We start from the raw sequence: 19,488 nt of genomic DNA on the forward strand, positions 1-19,488 counted from the left end.
CCCCCATTTTGACAGTTATCCCTGGGAATTGGTTTCTACGCCGTCAGGAGGACCCCAAAGGCGCCGGGGCTGCCGCTCTTTGACCACTGTAGACGATGCGCAACGGAGGAGAGCTGCCGGCACACTGCACCTTGACACTTGTGACAAACTCTTGTGTTGTTTTGTTGTTTTTTTTTTTTGAGGGGGGGAGGGGAAAGGCTCGGAGATTTTTATTATTTTTTTGTTGTTGTTCGTGTGTGGGGGTTGGGTTTTTTGGGGGGTTGGTTTTTTTTTTTGCGCAACGACAAAACTGTGCCAATTTACCGCACCGCAACGGTACTACCCGAGTGCCCTCAACGGTATCACTTCTACCCTATCTTACTGTATTGAGTTAGTGGCTCTGTAGGTATCCGCTTGTACTATGCAGTTACTGGTGCTATTCTTCTTTTGTAATGTGAATACAGACTTCCTCGATGGAGAAGTAAAGGAGAACCGTTAGGAAAGCAGCCGTTACCTGGAGGAGAAAACGAGGCAGGAAAATCAAACGTTAGGGACAATCCTGTATGCTGGTACTCCGCAGTGTCGCGAAGGTTACGTCACACCCAATGAGCACGTTGTACGAGCGAACTTTCGAACCAGAAAGAAATCTCAGGTGCACACGAGGACATGGAGGATAACTAAATACTATTGAAACACTCCCAAGTCAAGGAGGTGAAGCAATGCACTGATGTGATATGAACAGTCAGAGTCCTTTGCGTCTGTCCTGCAATTTTGTTTTGTTTTGTTTTGTTTCGGAGTTAAAAAGAAAAAAAAAGAAAAAAAGAAAAAAAAAAAACAAAAAGAGGCTTTATTCTGTTAATATGTACCTTTACAATTCTTTGTATTGTATAAAAATATTGTAGGTAATTTACCTTGGGTGCAATGTGTTATGTCAAAAGTTTTTATTTTGATATTTTGTCAGAGAAGCAGAGAGAGAGCAGGAAACGCCGTTTTATGATGTTGTATGTGTGCTTTGAAAGTGCCTCTTTAATATTGTTAAATAAACTATGAGATGAAAATATGGGGTGGTACTGTAAAATCATACGTGATTAATCTTTTCAAATATATTCCAATATTTTCACAGAAATTCCCTGTCTGTGTGACATTTGTGGGCTCTTTCTCCCCAGCTGTGCCTGCCCCACGCTCAGCCCCATTCCCAGCCCAACCTCAACACAACTGCTCTCAGAGGCTGATGTTCTGCACGCTTTGGTGTTGTCTCATGCAAAGCAGCTGCAGAAGGACTCGGTGCCCCCTCCGTCACATTGCAATAATTCACACAGGTGTGCAGCTCCTGATGCCCGTTTTCCAAAGCTACTCCCCAAACCCCACCCACTTGCTATGGACTCCCTTAGAAAGTGATCAGCTTTGCCATATCTTTAATGCTCTTGGCTGAGTGATGGACGGGAACTCTCAGTGCCCATCCCCAGCATCCTCATCCCTGGTCGCCACCACGGGGACATCCAAGTGGCATCTGCGAGACACCTCCAGTAATTTCCATATTCTCCTTGCCTTTCATAGAAGGCATAGAGTCACTAAGGTTGGAGAAGAGCTCCATGCTCACCAAGTCCAACCATTGAGTCATTAAGGTTGGAGAAGAGCTCCATGCTCACCAAGTCCAACCATTGAGTAGTTAAGATTGGAGAAGAGCTCTACACTCACCAAGTCCAACCATTGAGTCGTTCAGGTTGGAGAAGAGCTCCATGCTCACCAAGTCCAGCCATTGAGTCGTTCAGGTTGGAGAAGAGCTCTACACTCACCAAGTCCAACCATTGAGTCGTTAAGTTTGGAGAAGAGCTCCGTGCTCACCAAGTCCAACTCCAATCCATCCCACCATGCCCACACACCGTGTCCCCATGTGCCACATCTCCACAGCTCTGGAACGCCTCGAGGGACGTGGACTCCACTCACCCATTGGCAGTGACACCGTAGCAGAGGGATCAGGCCCAGGTGGGGAAAGCTGCCCCATTTGTTCATCCCCAAATTGTCCTCGAGACGACCTCTGCTGCACAGCGCTGAGGTCTGGAGGTGGGAGGCTGACACAAAGCCGGGCGTATTACGTTCTTTAATTACTGTTGCAATCATAACATTTAAACGCTGTCAATGAGAGATAGCTCATAACCGCGGGCTGGAATCCTCGCCACTTGGGGCTTGTAACTAAAACTGCAGGATTAATTTGATTAATTGATAGAATTATTTTCCAAACTACTCTTTTGTTTATGGAGGCTTAAAATGCTCACCGCCCGCACCCTCCTGGTGTGTTGCAGAGTGGAGATAAAGAGGCAGAAAATAATTAGTATGGCTTAATTTAGGGGAAAAAATAACCTCAAAAGAATTTTGCAGAAAATTTAAAGCGGCACATTTTACTTCGTTTTGGCAGGAAATATTATGGAGTTGGAAATGGGACTTTTATGTTTTCTCACTCCTATATTTCACCGGGGCTGCAGCCCTACCGAGGAGAGGAGTATTTCACTCTGCTTTGCTGCTGCAGCTCTCCCACACCTCCAGCTTTACACCATGACAAAATCCCACTGAGAGCAACAGGTTTGCTGCAGGCAAGTGCAGGGATGTTGTGCAGGAGCTGCTCTGACCTTATTCCTGCATGCACTGCTCCCCCAAATGCTGCCGGAGCCCCAAACATCCTCCCTGCAGCACTTCACGCTCCTACAGACACCACTGGAGCACTGAATTCTGCCTTTCACCCTCCCTGAGGGACGTCCATCAGCTCCCAAGCCCTGTAGTTTGCTGAGTGCTGCATTATCCATGCACTCCTGGCATGGGGTACAGTTGGCTGATTGCAAAGGCCTCTGACAGCAGGATTCCAGCAAGGAAGGAAGTGATGGATTTGGGATTGGAAGGCATGGCATGGCCTAACATGGGATGGCATGGCGTGAGATGCTCCTTGCTACCACAGCAATGTACTCTGGGATGCTGCATGGCACCCTGCAGCAATGTGCACAGCCCTGCCACCAGCCCCAGTCTGAAACCAGGGTTCCCATCACATTCGGATATTTCCTGCCTCCTTGCTCCCAGCCCACATTTTCTTTCTTCCAGCTGCTGTTTGCTCTCAGAGCCCCCCACATCCAGCTGCCTTTCCTGAAGCCATGCAACCAAGTTCCTGCACTGCAGGTCCTTTAAGCCTCACCACTACGCCTGGCGGATAACAGGATCCACCATGGTTGTCACACTGCTGGCACAGCTAGAGATATTTTTGTTGCTTGAGTCAAATCCGCCTGTTCCTTGCACAGCAATAATTTAAATCCTGCCTCACATACCCTCTCCTTGCCAGGGACTTCATGCACCCGCAGCCTCAGGTGTGCAAGCTGCACATCTGAATGCAAGCAGGATGGGGATGTGATGCTCCACTGAGGTGCAGATTTAAGGAGAAGCATAGAATGGGGGGGGGGGGGGGACCCCCAGGGTGGGTGGGTGTTCAGTGGAGGGGTGAGGGGAGGGGATCCTGCCACAGCCCCAGGGATGGGGTTATCAGTCCAATTCAGTGCTGTAGCATCATCCCCAGAGCAGACAGCAGGACAGGAAAAGGAAGAAAGAAAATACACCAAGAAATCACAGAACATCCCAAGTTGGATAGACATCCCGGACCATACGGTCTGATCCCAAATCCCTTGAATACAGGGCATGGGGTGGGAGTCTGTCTGCACACTGCCCGTCACCTAGGAGCAAACTGCACCGTCCCTTCAAAGCCCAGGCCACCACGGCTCAGCACAGAGGTGACAGGTGGCACTGGGGAGCTGTGAGCACCGGTAGGTGGCAGGGCCTGCCCAGCACCCAGCACTGCAGGGCACCCCGGATGCAATTCCTTCCTTTTCGGAACAAAACACACCAAAAAAAAACCAAAAACCCAGGCTTTTGCAGCCATTCCATTCCTACAGCCCCATCAGAGCCTCTGTGCCACTGACCGGCACAGCTGTGGTCCCCATGGGCGCCCAGCACCTCTTGGATGCACCCAGCATGGTTACCCATGAAATATGGCCGAGGCAGCGCCCGAGCTTTTTCCATTTACATTCCTCTGCCGACACATCCTCTCTAATAATATCACCCCAGATTAATTGGCACTAATACAAATGTACACAGCTCCATAAAAAGATGTCACCTCGCTCACAATGGGGGAAACGGCTGCTTGTGCATTATCTCTGCTCTGCAGGCATGTAATTCACTCCTCGGGAAAACACGCTATTTATTCTGTTACCCTGTAACAATCGCTCAGCAAACACAACGGGATGGAAGGGGGAGAAAAAAATCCAAGAGGAGGCGCAGCTGGTGTCACCCACACCCATGAGGAGGTGTCCCCACGCGGGGACACCCAACGCAATGGGGTGGGACACGCAGCAAGACCGGGGATGCTCCTGCACCAAGAAAAGATCCGATCTGAAGCAACTGCAAATTCTGAGGCCTGAGGGGATCTTATAGGGTTTGGGTGGGTGCCAAAAAGCTAATTAAAAGGACACTGGCAAGGAATGCGCAAAGGGAAGGACTGCAACACGGTTTCCCTCTCCTCCTCCCCCCCTCAGTGCTGTGTGCTCCTTCCAGGTTCGGGGGATTCTTGCAGGGCGAGGTGCAGCCACACAGCCTGGGAGGGGTTCAGGGCAGCCACGCAGGGAGGTCTGTGCCCAGGGAGCTCTGTGGGACACTGTGCTGATTGCCGTAGTACAAAGAGCCAGGAGAAGTCAGTGTCTCCAAGCCAGGATGGCTCGCCAGGGGAAGAAATTTGGCCTACAGCCTCCCCAGGTCCACACATGCATTTGTGTTGTGTTTAATTAAAGGCTTCTAGCTGTCTCCCAGGGAGGATGGAAGATGCTGTGGATATGTGCCATCGGTGTCCTCATCACCCTGGTCCCAAAACACCACATGGACCCCCACGGGTGGCCCATAGGGCAGGGGGCAGGCAGCCCTCGGGGCCCTACATGGACATACATGAGCCGTGGCAGGGAATTAAAGGGCACTGGACACAGCCACGTGCCCGGCGCTTTGATGGTCTCCAGGAAAGCTGCAGTTCGGGGCCAAATGAGGTGAAAAACGGTGTGGGACGTTTAGGGACCGGATGGAGAGCAGGGCAGGGAGCTCCGCAGCATCTCCGCCCTCAATGGTTCCATTTTTTCCCCTGGAACTCTTCTTAATTCCTAACTTAATTTCTTTTGACATCCTCACTGCCGGCTTGACCTCTTTACTGGAATCATGCGCTGCTTAAAACTCATTATCCCACCATTGAAACAGGAAGTTAATTAAAAACCCTTTAAAAAAGAAGGAGAAAAAAAAAAATAGATAGCGAGGAAGGGGAAAAAAAAAAAAAAAGAGAGAGAGGAAAAAAAGAAAAAGAAAAAAAGAAATGCCCACCACACACACTGGGGGAGGACACGGCAGTAGTGCCACACTGTTCCATGCCATGCTGTGCCATCCTGTTCAGGGGTCCTGCAGTTTCCAAGGGCTGGGTTTTGCTGGCATAGGTTATTTTTGACAGCAGAAATATTCAGATTATGGGCCCACGATGGAAGCAGCCCCCTCTTGCCCCTGCTTGGCCCCAAACTAGCTGCACGTGCTGGCACGGAGGGCTGGTACAGAGGTGCCAACATCTGTCCCCATTGCACCCTGGCTTGTCCTCACTGCCCTAAAAACCCTGGTGGGATTTTGGGGGGCTCTCCATCCTCAGATGGGGTTGGAAGAGCAGAATGAGGCACTGCGGGAACACCGTGGGGTGGGGTGGGCAGGACGAAACGTCACCCTGCAGAGCAGATGTCCCCAGATGTCCCCATGTGAGAGGGGCACAGCGGGACCGGGGCTCCCTATACAGTGCCCCTCTGTGGGGGCTACGTGTGGGCTTGGGGGAGCCCGGGATTTCAAGGGGGAACTGAAGCCCCACCGCGTCACCCCAAAACTGTTGACGGTCTCATAGCTGTACATTGGAGCTCCCAAAAAGCTGCGTTGGAACCCCAAATTGGGAGGGGTCGAGGCGGCGTTTGGAGACCCCAATGGAGGACACGTAGGAGGGCTTGAGGACCCTCAAAAGACGAGGGCAGGACCCCACAGCACCGAGGCAGCGCCCCGACGGCTCGCACCGAACCCCGATCCCGACTCCTCTCCCCCCCCCCCCCCCCCCCCCACGCACAGCCCCGCCCCGCGCCGCGCGGCACTACGCCATCCGGTGGGCGTGGCCCGGAGGGAGGGGCGGCGGCCTATGAGCGGCCGCGGTGGGGGGAGGCCACGCCCCCGTGGAACGTTCCGCGCGTTTGAGCCGTCCCGGGCGCCCCATTGAGAAAATCCCGCGGCGGCGGCGGCGGCTGCGGCTCCGCTGTGCCGCTTACGGCCCCGGCCCGGCAGCGCGGGGGGGGCGGGCGGGCATGCGAGGGGCCGGGAGCCCGCCCGCCGCCACCCACCTGCCGCCCGCCCAGCCGCCAGGCTCGCCTCGAGCCGAGCGATGTCCAGGAGGAAACAGAGCAACCCCCGGCAGATCAAACGTGAGTTCCCCCGGCCGCTCGCTTTGCCCTATCGCACGCCCCCTTTTTTTTTTTTTTTTTTTTTTTTTAAATTAAATGGCTGGTTTAATTTTTTTTTTTATTCCCGTTTTAATGGCTTGATTATTATTATTATTATTATTATTTTTAATGATGATGATGATTTGGCTTTTTTCTCATTTTTGTTATTCGGTGATTTTTAATAATTCGTGCTTAGTACGCGCCGTTTCTTTTAATTATTTTTCATTACCTTTTTACACTCCGCCTCTGCCCTCAAGCCACCCCCCCAGCCCCCCCCCCCCCCCCCACCACCACCACCACCACGCTGCCCACCGCCCTCCCCTCGGCTCCGCTCCCGATGGTGCCCTCGATAAGCGCTGCAAATATTCCGCTCCGCGAGTCCCGGCCCGATAGATACCATCGCTCTGTCGGGACGGCCCTGCAATGCCGATCGTATCGCTCCCACCCGTCGGAGCCGCCCACGGGGCTCTCGATTCCGCGTGGGGTTCCCCGACCTCCACGGGACATCCCGCTTTGTCGTGCGTTCCCTCTCCGCGTTCCGGAGGGGGGGGGGGGGGCGGAAATCAGGATCCCCGTTCGTCCGCTGTCCCCCGTGGGTCCGCGAGGTGCGGGGCTGGGATGCGCCGTTCGTCGCTGCGTTTTATGAGAAATTCCCCCAACTGTTGGAAGTTTTGGCTGTCGGGCTCCGCCGGCTGCGTTTTCCCTTCCTCTCTCTGTTGGCTTTTTTTTTTTCTTTCTTTTCTTTTTTTTTTTCTCCCCCTCGAGTCGATGGAAGCGGGCGATAAGGCCGAGATGGGAGGATAGGGAAGGCTGGCCACCATGTGATAATAGGGCTTTATCTTTCTCTTGAAATAATTGCAAGGCTGAGTTGCACCTACCTGTTTCCCTGCCTGGGGTGATTGTTCTGCCGATAAAGCTCAGCAGACTTTTACCCGGCTGGAGTTAAAAATAGTCCCAGCTGCCTCCTCGGGTTGTTGTTTTTTTTATTTTTTATTTTTTTTTTCTCTTTCCCTTTTGATTATTCCCCGTTTCCTTTTATCCAACTTCTGCGGGTTCCTCTCTCTCTGCTCCCCGGCGATGGAGCCGGGTCCCTTTGGACATCCGGGTGGGGGAAAACGGGATGAGATGGAGCGGGCGCAGAGGGGATGTGGGGTGCTGGGGGGGTGATGTGGAGGGTGGGGGGGATATGGGGCGGGGGCGGCCCCCCCCCCCCCCCCGTTCACTGCAGAGATGCGAAGCTCTGATACAGTGGGAGGCTGATCTCAGGCCGCCAGCGATGGCCAAAAGCGATTAAAAGCTGAAAGCTTGGAACCCTTCCTGTATGTGTCAACATGAAAACAGTCATTAGAGACGTGGAGCGCCGCGAGAGCGCGTTGCGCTGCCTCCGACAGCCCTCTCCTGAGGAGGGAAAGTATGCATGAATCAGGGCTCTGGTAACCAGACTCCTCTCATGTACAGACCGGACCTGTTTCCACAAAGTCTATCCTTTTTATCATCTCGGCTGGAGCATTAAAACCTCCTCCAGATCCCTATCTGCTTATTTTATTTTCCCCAGTGACGCTATGTTCCCTCTCTTGTCTTCATCTCCTCCTTTTTATTTATTTTTTTTTCTTTTATTTTTCTTTTCTTTTTTTTTCTTTTTTTTTTTTTGCATTATGTATATCTGACAAACCCAGATGTGCAGCGCAGATAAGGGGGAGATCGCGGCCGATTGCTGGCAGTGATAAGACAAAGATCAGACACTGGACTATATTTAACCGCCCGCTTCAACCTTCCCCTCCGCTCTGTGTGTGCCGAAGGTTTCCTCTCCCCCCTGGGGAGGGGTTGGGGCTGCCCCCCCTCATTGCCACGCCATGGGGATGTGCTGATGGGAGCATAGCATCCAGCTCTTGTGTTCTGCAGGGTCTCTGTGCCATGTGCTGTTCTCTATCCCGTCTCCCTGTGTCCCCATGCCGTGTGCCATTCCCCATCCCTTGTCCCTATGCCATGTGCTGCTCCTTATCCCATGTCCCCATCCCCATCCCATGTGCTGTTCCCCGTGCCATGTCCCCATCCCCGTGCTGTGTTACCATTCCCCATGCCACATCCCCATCCCATGTGCTGCTCCTTATCCCACGTGCTGTTCCCTGTGCCATGTCCCCATCCCCATGCTGTTACCATTCCCCATGCCGTGTCCCCATCCCATGTGCTGTTCCCCCTGTCCCCATCCCCACGCCGTGTCGCCATTCTCCGTCTCACATCCCCATGCCGTGTGCCTGTCCCTACACCACGCTCTTACCCCCCTGGGGTGGCTCACCTCCCCCTCCTCCCTCCATCACCACGTTTCACACACGCCGAGCTCCCTGCAGCTGCCACCGCTTTATTTTCTTTCATTATATCTATTTTTTTATTTTTATTTTCAGCCTTTTGTTCTGCTGGCAGATAGATGTGAGGGGCTGATAGAGCGCAGGAGCCGATCCCCAGTGCTGATAGCCCCGTGATATTTATTAACTTCAAACGCAGGAGCGCGGCTGATGAGCGAGCAGCTGGCGGCACGCAGCCCTGCGATGGGGGGGCGATAACATTGACCCGTGCACCTCCCCGAGGCCTGTTTTTAGTATATAAATGTATTTATTTCATTTTATTTTCCTTCCTAAATGAGCTGGAAGTGAGCACTTTTGTTGTCGTCGCAGGAGGCTGTGGGTTTTTTCTTTTTTTTCTTTTTTTTTTTTTTCCCCCTTTTTCCCTTTCTATTCTGCTCTCAGCCAGAGCAGATCTGCGCTCCGATAAGCGCAGCCGATCTCCATCCTGATAGAGATCGCCAGCACAGATAAGGGCTGCTTATCTCTCCCAACCAGGCTGGAGCAGCGCTCGCTGCAGCAACAAACACAGCAACGAGGGGCAGGAGGGCTCCCACGCTCCCTTCCCTTGCAATTGTGATTAATGCAGGTGCTTTAATTACCTGATGGGGGGCAGCTGCGTGCATGTGCTGTTATTTCTCAGCGTGTTCCCCCCCCACACACACACCCCGTGTGCAAAGCAGCCTCAAGTAGAAGCCGAGCTTATCACCTACAGATGTTGCATTACTTTGACGAGCACTGACTTTTTTTCCGCCTTGCTCGCCCTCCTCTTCCCCCCGCCCCCCACGGGGGGGGGGGGGGGGGGGGGGGGGGGGGGAGGGCTGTCGTATTTTTGTCTGTGGATACTTTTTAATTGCCGTGTGATGGTGTTAGATAGCGAGCCCCATTGGCGGGGGGAGGAGGGGGTGAGGTGGTGGGGGGGGGGCAATATTCCTCTGTTGCAGTGCAGTGGGGCTGTGGGTGCTGCAGGAACCCCGGTGCTGGGGTCTGTTTGGTGCCAGCGGTCACCCCGCCGTGTCTGATCCTCCCGGTGCTCCTCCCGCTGTTGGCTCTGCGTCACTCCTCTCGGTAGCATGCAGGTGACTAACTCCCTCCACTCTGCTCTTTTTATTTTCCTCCCCCCATCCTTCCCTCCCCCCCCACCCTCCTGTTGTTCTGCTGCTGCACTTTTCCATCCTCACCGCCCTCCGTGCCTCAGTTTCCCCATCCGTGCTGCCAGAGAGGAGTGGGTGGCAGACAATGCTTTTCCCCCCCTGCTCTGGGGTTGGGGAGGATTTCCTCCCTCATCTGCAGGGAGACCCCTGAGGATAAGCAGCACCTCCCTAAACCAGTCCTATCTGTGAGATTGGAGTGGGGGGGCACAGCCCCTCACATGTCCTACTGATGGGGACAGCCCCCACGTCCTGCAGGGTTCTGCTGCTGCTCCCATGGGCGCTGCCACCCCGCGTGCCAACCCCTCCCCTCTTGTGCAAACCCCTCCGAGCTCCTGCCAGCTGTGACTCAGTGCTGGCAGGGCCCCGTGGCACCTCTGCCCCCGCAGCCAGCTGCTGCCATCCCCTTGGGATGCACTGGGAGCTGCGCTTAAAGGTGAGGACCCATTGGAGCATCTTTGTAGGGTGGGGTGGCCCAGGCCAGGCCGTTGGTGCTGTGATGGTGGGGATGCGGCCAGCAGTGCTATGGGACATCCCACCATCCTGGGTCTGATCCTGCATGGCCACCAACTCTGCTGATGGCAGGGTGAGGGCTTTGAGCCAACCGTAGGTGATGCTGCGAGGTTGGAAAAAGGCAACCTCGTATCTGCTGGGGTTGGGGGAAGGGTTGTCACCGTGGATGGTGGCACAGGGACACCTCACTTCTGTGCCTCCCCGTGTCACGATCATCATTTGGATGCCATGCTCTGTGCTGTGCCATGCTCTGCCAGTTGTTGGACTTATGTGGGCTGCTACCCCAACTTCAGACCCCTCCACAGGTCTGTCCCCAAGCTGCCGTCCCCATAAGCCCCATGCTGTGCTCCCCACTGCCTGCAGGATGAGAACCATGGTGAGCCAGGGACCGCTTCCAGCGCTCTGATGGAGATGAACACTGTGCTTTGGGACATCCCTGTCCCCAGCACCTGGAGTCAGAGGGTTGTCTGCAGGATTTGTGCTCTGCGTGCAGGCTGGTGAGGTCACTCTTTTCCCTGGGTGGATTATGAGGCTTTTGCGAGTTGTGGGCCGGTGATGCGGGCTGGGAATGAGCCGTGATGTCCATGGGGGTGTTGTGGCAGACGGAGCAGTGGATGGGGCAGAAGAGGGGCACTGGATGGCAGCATCCCAAAGGCAACTGTGGACGCGGCGACGCCATGCCCTGCATCCCTCCATGTGTCCCCATCTCGGATTTCCACCGATGTGAGATGGGGTCATCCTGGAGCGGAGGTGTAACGCACAGCACTGGGGTGGATGGCACCGACGTCCATTGCAAGGATGGCACTCAGGCTGGGAGCGGCGGTGTTGGCCAAGCCTGGGGCAGAGCTGCTGCACCCTGCAGTTTGGGGTCAAGTGGAGCCTTTTTGGGCAAGGGAAGAGGCCTCGTCCACAGCTCCTGGGGGAAGGGGAGGTCTCCTCTAACTCACAGCTCGCCGGTTGTGTCCCATGACCGCCGCTGCCGCCTGACTCAGGAGTTTTGGCTGCCCGGGCTCAGTGAGCCTGCTGTCCTGCTCCATATTTTATCAGAAAAGTTCAAGTGTTTCGGGGGTAATAAAGTTCCCTCTTCCGACAGCCGCCGCAGTGAAGGCTGCGCATTGTTCCTGTAGCAGCATGTTTTTTCGGAAGGGATGAAATGCTGAAAGGAATGTAACTGCTGACCTTGGGCTGCAGCGGGGTTAAGGAGTGTGTGCCTATGAGTCACTCCCGATAAGAGCCTTCCACGGCTTTCTTTTTTTTTTTCCTCTTTTTTTTTCCTCTAAAATAATTCTTTATCTCCCGTTTCTCACATCAACATATTTTCTTGACATCTCCCATTGAGTAGGAAGCAAGCCTCTCTCTCTCTCTCTCTCTCTCTGTCTCTCTCTGCCCATCCCATCGATAGGGTCGCACGGTGGCCATCCTTTGGGGTCGCCGAGCTCCGTGCCGTCGTCGCGGTGCCACCCACACTGGGCACAGCCCCATTCCCAGCACTCGGGGCAGCTCACGGCGCTCCATCTCCCAGCCGAGGCCTCTCGCGCTACTTCCAGCTCTATGATAATGCGGAAAGTTGAACTGGCCCCATTACTGCGCCGCGATGGTTGCGGCGATAAGGCTGTGATAATGGCAGCGATAGCGGCAGCTCGGTAGCCAATGGCTCTGCTGCTCCTCCCATTAACATTCCCCACCACGGCCCGGCTCGGAGCTGCCTATCTGCTCTCCATTTCCACTCCTCCGCTAGATAAGAATGGAAATACTGACTTCATAGCTCACTGATTAAAGTGTCTGGATTTCTTGATAATACACAGATAAATTATGTTTTTCAAAAAGAAGGTAGGGAAGGGAGCGCGAGGGGAGGGGAAAAACCTCCGGTCCATTTTTATTATTATTATTATATATTTTTTTTTTTTCATTCCCTCCTTCTCAGGGTGAGGCTGGGCACAGCGGGCAGCAGCTTTTGGGGTTCAGCACACAGGGCCGTGCTGTGAGCCGGGTTACGTCCTCGCTCCATGCGTGGCGTGGCTTCGTGCAGCCAGGCTGCCTGCGCTGCATCCCCAGCCACAAGCGTTGTGTCCCTAAGGATGGTGGCACTTGGCCACTTGGGACCTGCTGGCACCGTGCTTTGCTGCGTGCCGTGGGGATGCTCGGCTTCCCCCATTGCTGTGGTGCCACGTGCTGTGTGGTTGTTCCCAATGGACTGCAGCCAGCTTGCTGTGCTTGGCGACGCTTTTCCTTCTGGACCTCCTCACACCCCCCCAGCTCTGCTTCCAGGACTTCTTCCTGTCTCTTTTCTGTATCTGCTGGTTGTGCTCTGTGCGTTGGGTTCAGCCCTGGGATGCTGCTGCGTGGTTCAGCTTTGGGTCCAGCCTCGCTCCACGGGCACATCCTCATCATGATCCCATTCAGCCTTAAGGATGCTCAGCCCCTCCTGCCCGGTGCCTTGAAAAATCACTCTTATTGGGTGTTTTCCTAAATATTGCTGATGTCCCTTAACCATCCTTGCCAGAGCCGTCCGGACTCGCAGGCTTTTTGGTTCCTAGCACAGGGAAAGGTATCGGCTGTGGGAATCTCAGTTTGTTTCATCCAAATATAAAACTAAAGAGCAAACAGTATAAAGTTCATTTTTTAATGTGCTGCCCCATTCCAGTTGGGCTGTTCTCTTGAATTTTTTTATTTTTTTTTAGAGGAACTGCGATAAAAAGCAGCGATAAAGCCAGGACTGTTTTGTGTAGGAGTCGGTATCTGCGTTATCTATCTCCCTTTTTCACTCTCCGAGCAGCTCTGTTGTTTTTTACCCTTATCTCGCTCCACCAAAATGCCAAGAACAGGAAAAAAAAAAAAAAAAAGAGAGAAAGAAAAAGAAAAGCAACCCAAGCACGCGTGGTGTGCAGACACCAACCCAGCATTGGGGGCTGCTGGCGGCAGAGGGGGGCTGCGAAGGGCACTGGGGGCTGCGCACCCACAGGAGCAGCGAGGGATGCAGGAGCCCAACTGATGGCTCAGTGCACACTGTGCCTCACAGGGATGTGCTGTGCTCCGTATCCCTGCCTGTCCTCATGTTATTGATCATAGAGTTGGGACTGGTGGCATGCTGGGGGAGTGGGAGCATCCCCAGCAGTGATGTTGGAGGCTGGTGGGCATCCTGCTGTACCCTCGTCCTCTCGTGATGCTGTTGGTAGCTGAAGTTTCAGACTTGAGGGCACAATCTGGCCCCATCCCTTTGCTGGCAGTTGTTGGATGTTGGCAGTTTTGGATGGAGGAATTTGGGGCTCCCCAGGTTGGGGACCTGCAGCAGTGAGAGGTGATGGGTGACCCTGTGTGGGTCTGATTTGTCACTGGATTAGCACAGTGTGTGAATTGCGGCCTCTCTGTCACCTGCTGCTTGTGGTGTTCGTGGTGCTGTGCAGTGGGTGAGCATCCCCATCACTCCCTATTCCCATCACGCAGCATTCCCATCCTCGTCCTGTCTCCATTCCCATCCCTATCACACTCCATCCTCATCCCCATTCCTCTCTATCCCATCCCCTCCCATCCTTCAAGGCCTCACAATGCCAGGATCCTGCACAGGAGCAGGACACCGTTATCCCAAGGAAAAATACAGAAATGGAGACATTTCACCCAGAAAAAGTCCCTTTCACCGAGGCCCGTTTGCTCCCTGATGCTTTTGGGGCCGTTTCCTGGACCACACGGTTGTGCCACCTGATCCCAGTTGTGCATCCCTTCATGTCCCTGCGCCCCACGTGGTGCTGCCTCAGTTTCTCCCCACACAGCAGCATCTCCTTCCCCCCCCCATCCTCCAGCAGCAGATCGCATCCCCATTTTTGTGCAGCAATCTTCTCCAATCCATCTGATGCGCCGGGGCCGGGGACGGCTCTATTAGAAGCTCTCTCCTCTCTTAAAAATCTATCAGGGCCTTATCGGCCCCATCTGAAACGTAAAGTCACTTCATTGTCATTGTTCCTGTATTTTCTTTCTCATTATTTCCCCGTGCCCCCCGCGGCCGCTCCCCCCCGCCCCGCGGCGGCTGTTTGATACGATGCGGGCTCTCTGCTATTAGTATTAGTAATCGCGTCCCCTGAAGTGAAACAATCTCCTGTAATCTATCAGCGGTTTATCGGCCCTATCTGAGCGCCGGGAATGGCTGGGCTCGGCGATGGCGCCATGCTCGGGCGCTGATAAAGTTACAGAGTTCAGCCGGTGATGAATGTTAAGTAACTGCACCCCGCGCAGATAGGATGTGGACTTGGCAGGGGGAGCAGCTCCGGCTGAAACCAATCTCTCCCCTATCAGCAGGGCTGGTTTTTCTCAGGCTCTGCCTTTCGGCTCGGCTTTTTCTGTTCTTTTTCTCTTTTTCTCGCTCTATACGTGCGCGTTTTGGGGTGAGCATCGCCGTGGGTGTCCATGTGGAGCGTGGCATGGGCTCTGCTCTCCCATCGTCTTCCTCAGTCTCTCCAAGGGAACCTGTAGAACGCAGAGGGGTGGTTGGGATGGGGAGACCTGTGGGGCCTCTCCCCGTTCGGACCCCTGCTTGCTTTGGGGGATGCTCAAGGATGCAGGAGGCGTGGAGCGGCCTTGGGTTGCCATCCCAATGGTGCACACGGGGAGGCTGCACCCATGCCGTAGGAGAGGTGCCACCCACATCTCACCGTTGTCCCTTAGCCTTTTGCTGGTGGAGTTTATAGAGCCACTGCTTTGGTCTCAGAGCATTCCTTTAGGGGTGCAAGCGTCCTCTGCAGCCATTGGATTGGGATCACCGTGCGTTGTGAGGGACCCAACAGAGTGTCCCCCACCCCGGCAGCAAGGCACCCTCTGTTCTATGGCACAGACATAAGCATCCTCCCCCAGCACCTCCCCAGATACATATATATTTATTATTTTTTTCTTCCTCACCCTTTTAACACAAGGGAGCCGCAGGGTGAGTTTATCTGGGCGCGATAGAGAAGGGCTCCCGATTCGAGATAGGTACAGCTGGGGCTGGCCCCAACATTATCAGCTCCATGCATGGGGTTGATATTAAAAATACTGATATCTTTGGGGGGGGGGAGGGGAAGGGATGCCGTTCCAAACCTGTGCTTGGGCTGATAGGGAGAGTTTTGTGTACGAAAGTGCTCGTTTGCCCCCAAAATGAGTGAGTCCGCATCGCTGAGGAGTACATTGCAGTTTTGGTGAGGTTAAGGTGAGAAAGGTCAGCCAAGGGGAGGACAGAATAACCCTGTAGATAGCACGCCCTTTGGGGACTCGTGTCATTTCCTAGCCACCAAAACCTCCATTGGCTGCAGCTCCTGGCACCTCCTGTGCTGCTCAGGGCACCCGAGGCCATGCAGAGCATTAGGGCTGCTGGAAAAGAAACCTTAATAAGTGCCGGGGAAAAAAAAATTGGGTGAGAAGTGTGGGCTGCTGTCCCATCAGATAGCGGTGGTTTTGGATCACCCTGCAGCCCAGGTTGCTCCTCAGGCATCACGTGCTGCGGAGCGGCTGCAGCACAGCCTCAATACAAGACCCTGGGGAATCCCCATGCAACGATGGATGCGGCCAAATTGCTGCACAGCAATGGGGATGGCTTTATGGGGCGGGAGGGGGGCTGGCACAGGGCGTAATCTGGGGGCATCCAGTTGGTGATGGTGCAGATGGGAACTGATATGGACTGGGGAGAGAGCGGGTTGTCCAGGGAGTGCTGCTAGCTGTGGCTTTTCTCTGCAAATTTGTGCTGGTTTGGAAGAAAGAGAGATTTGGGATTGAGAGGCTGCTGCACTGCCCCCAAAGCACCCAGGCTCACGGCCCTGCATCTCCATTGCAGCGCAACTGATGAGCAACCCGTCGTCCCATCCCTGTGGTGCTCCGTGCGCTGGGAGCCAGAACCTGGTGGGGATGCTCGCCTGGCTGACGGGGATTGGGATTGGTTTTCCTCTGCGTTTGGAGCCGAATTCTCTTCTTAATTCAGAATGTCAAGTGGAGCTTGAAGGGTGTGGTGAAAATGAAGAACAAGGTTGTTATATGGCTGCTCGCTGCCTGCTGACCCCATAGTTGTGCCCGTGGTTCTGTGATGCTGACCTCAACCCCATAGAAACGAGGACACTGGAGGGAGAGGGAGGAGATCTCTGGGCACCAGGAGGCCTCTATATCACGTGCTTAGGCTCTCCATCCCCACGATCTTTCAGGTGATTTGGGGTGAAAAGTGGGGTCAGCCTTCAGTCCGTGGCTCTGGGCACTGGGCAGTGCCGATCCCTTTTATTTAAACCTCCACCTGAACTTTGATGCGTGCTGATAAAAGCCAGCAGCTCGCAGGTCGCCCCCTGCTCACACGTGCAGTGCTGCAGCTCGCGGGACGGCTTCCATGGGCTCCTCCTCCTCCTCCTCCCCCCTGCTCAGAGCCGGTGGGAAAGTCTGGATCTGTTGCTATTTTCTATCTGTTATCGCGGCCCCTTATCGCTTTGCTCTTGTCTGCGTGCCTGCTCTCAGAGCGCCCAGGGTCTCTCTTTTGGCAGCGTGGAAAAGTCCCCTCTTCTTTTCTCGTTTGATTTTTTTTTCCCAAAGTTGGAGCTATCCCAGCCGAGGGGTGGCCAATGCTCCTCGTTCTGGGGGTGCAGAGGTGTGGGGTTGGTGGTGTGGCTGAGGGGGGGCCCTGCTGCTGACCCCATCCCTGCGCCCACCCCAGTGTTGGCACGCCGTCGCCAACACCTCAACGCGAGTTCTTACAGCCGCTGTGATTCAGAGAATAAAACTCCTTGTTATCAAGGAAGGAAAAAAAGAGAGAGAGAGAGAGAAGGAGGGAGGAGGAAGAAGAGTTAATCGCCGAGCGGAGGATCTCGGAGCAGAGCGCTTTTGGGCTCTTCCCATCGCTGTAAAGCCAGCCTCAGTAATTCAGTTTTAAAGCATGAAAAAAGGGAGTTGATGAAATTCCGCTATCAGCACCGAACCAATATGCAAAATATCTCGCCGAAAATCAAATAGCTATTATGTTTTCATTTCCATTTCAGCGTATTTGCTTAATGAAGAATAGACAGATCAGGCAAGCGGAGGGAGGCTGTGTGCGGCGATAACTGCGCAGGGCTCCCAGCAATCCCACAGAAATGACGCTCTGCTCCGCCACTCTCTCCCTCTTTTTTTTTTTCCCCCCTCCTCCTTTTTCACCCCTTTTTACTTTTCTTAACGTAGCCGAGGGCTCCTTTAAGCCCCACAGCCATCGGTGCTTCCCTGCCTGGGGCTGGGATGCTGCTTGAGGATGCTGCACCCCTGGGGATGTGGGTCCAGATGCAGTGGGTACCGCCTGTCCCCAGCCAGTGCAACCCTTTCCCTGTAGGCATCCCATATCAATGCATTCTCAAAAAATGAGTTTTTTCGGATGGTTTTTTGTCCCCATTGCCTCTCAAGGTGGGATGTGAGTAGGGTGGTGCCTTTGGAACGCCAGGAGGGACACCCATTGGAGCACCCACAGGGACACCCCTAGGGACACCCCTAGGGACGCCCATTGATATGCTCACTGGAATGCCCATTGGGACACCCATTGGGACACCCATTGGGACACCCATTGGGACACCCATTGGGACACCCATTGCCACACGGCTCGGTCCCCATCGGTCCCTCCCCACCCCTCTGTGGCAGTGCTGTGCTGGAGCAGCACGATTTGGGTTAACTTTATCAGGAGCCCGAGAGCTGGGAAGGCGTGAAAGAAAAAATTAGCCTAACAATGTTTCATTTACCGCAAGAGAAACGATTTGTTAGCCGGCGATTGTTTCTGAATATTATCAGAGTCTTTTTAATTGTGCTGGAACTGAAATTAGCAGAATTAGAATAAATTGCCTTCCCTTCTCCGGCAGCCTCTTTATTCACGCTCATTGTTGTCTGCTTTGTATAGATTATGGCCCTTTGTTCTCCCGCTGTAAATATACATGCCTGGAGTCACGGCGAGCGGCGGAGGGCCGCAGCCCCATCCCACCGCTGTGCTCCCTGCCCGCTGTGCCATGTGCTGGGGGTGTGCCTTAATTTGGTGCAGGCGGGATGCTGCGTTGCCATGGGGACGGCGGGGTGGCGAGGTACCCGCGGTGCATCCCTCCTGCACCCTGCCACGTCCCCACGTGCGTCCTTCCTGCACCCTGCCGTTGACAGCCTTGTGTGCATCCCTCCTGTGCCCTGCGATAATCCTGCATGCGTCCCTCCTGCCCTGTGCCATACGTGCCCTACACACCCTGTTTCTACCCAATATACCTCCCCAGTTTCCTCCAGCACAGCGGGACGATGCGCACCCGCAGCGCATCTCTGTTTCTCTGGGACCCCCACTAGCAGAGGGGTGTGGGGACCATGGGCGATGCTTTCTGGGGTCCCTCAATGAGTATGGATGCCACTGACCACCCTCTGTGCCCCACAGGTTCCCTGGGAGCGATGGAGGAAGGTGAGGATGCTGCTGCAGGCGAGCAGAGCCCCATGGAGAGGGATGGGGCCACCTCGGAGCGTGAGGGCTCAGCGGAGCGCGACGCCTGCAGCCCCCCCAGCAGCGAAGGTGAGAGCCCCCGCATGTCATCACCGTTTGTTCCCCGTTAGCAGAGCATCCCATCAAGGGTTCAGTGGAGGGTTCAGCAAAATGCTGAACCTGGAGGCTCCATGGGGGCCACATCCCCGTGGATGTGGTGTGTTGTGTGGGTTTGGGGTCCTTGTGGGCGCAGTGTGCTGTGCCATTGATTTGTGGGGCCCTTGTGGATGTGTGATGGTCCATGGATGTGGTGGCCAGGAATGAGGATGCTCTCGGTGGGCTCTGGACATGTAAGGATCTACAGCTGGGGACAATTTGGACACATTGAGGTTAGACCACACATGGGGCTATGGTGGATCCCAAAGCAGGTTGGGATCCTGGGTGCATTACGTGTTGGCACTGTAATGGGGAAGGATGCAATGATAGAGAGGGACTCCTGAGGTTGACATCTGTGCAATGGGATGGGGATGGAGCCAATGGGATGGGGATGGAGCCAATGGGATGGGGATGGAGCC

At 54.5% G+C, this 19,488-nt stretch overlaps 1 protein-coding gene across 3 annotated transcripts in view; it reads left to right on the forward strand.

Moving 5' to 3' along the window:
- Positions 1-6,402: 6,402 nt before the first annotated feature.
- Positions 6,403-19,488, forward strand: part of ZFPM1 (zinc finger protein, FOG family member 1) — a 28,492-nt gene continuing 15,406 nt past the window's right edge. For 2 of the 3 annotated variants that reach the window (XM_042821538.1, XM_042821539.1), the window contains exons 1-2: positions 6,403-6,488; positions 18,872-19,003. In XM_042821538.1, coding sequence (XP_042677472.1) covers positions 6,449-6,488; positions 18,872-19,003 — 172 coding nt within the window. In that variant the 5' untranslated portion in view covers positions 6,403-6,448. Of the gene's footprint in view, positions 6,489-16,336; positions 16,665-18,871; positions 19,004-19,488 lie in introns of those variants that run through there. The other variant, XM_042821540.1, reaches the window with a different exon arrangement.

The sequence above is a fragment of the Centrocercus urophasianus genome, unplaced genomic scaffold, assembly GCF_019232065.1.
Source record: "Centrocercus urophasianus isolate 14NV4802_14NV808 unplaced genomic scaffold, USGS_Curo_1.0 seq_2, whole genome shotgun sequence".
Lineage (NCBI taxonomy): Eukaryota > Metazoa > Chordata > Aves > Galliformes > Phasianidae > Centrocercus > Centrocercus urophasianus.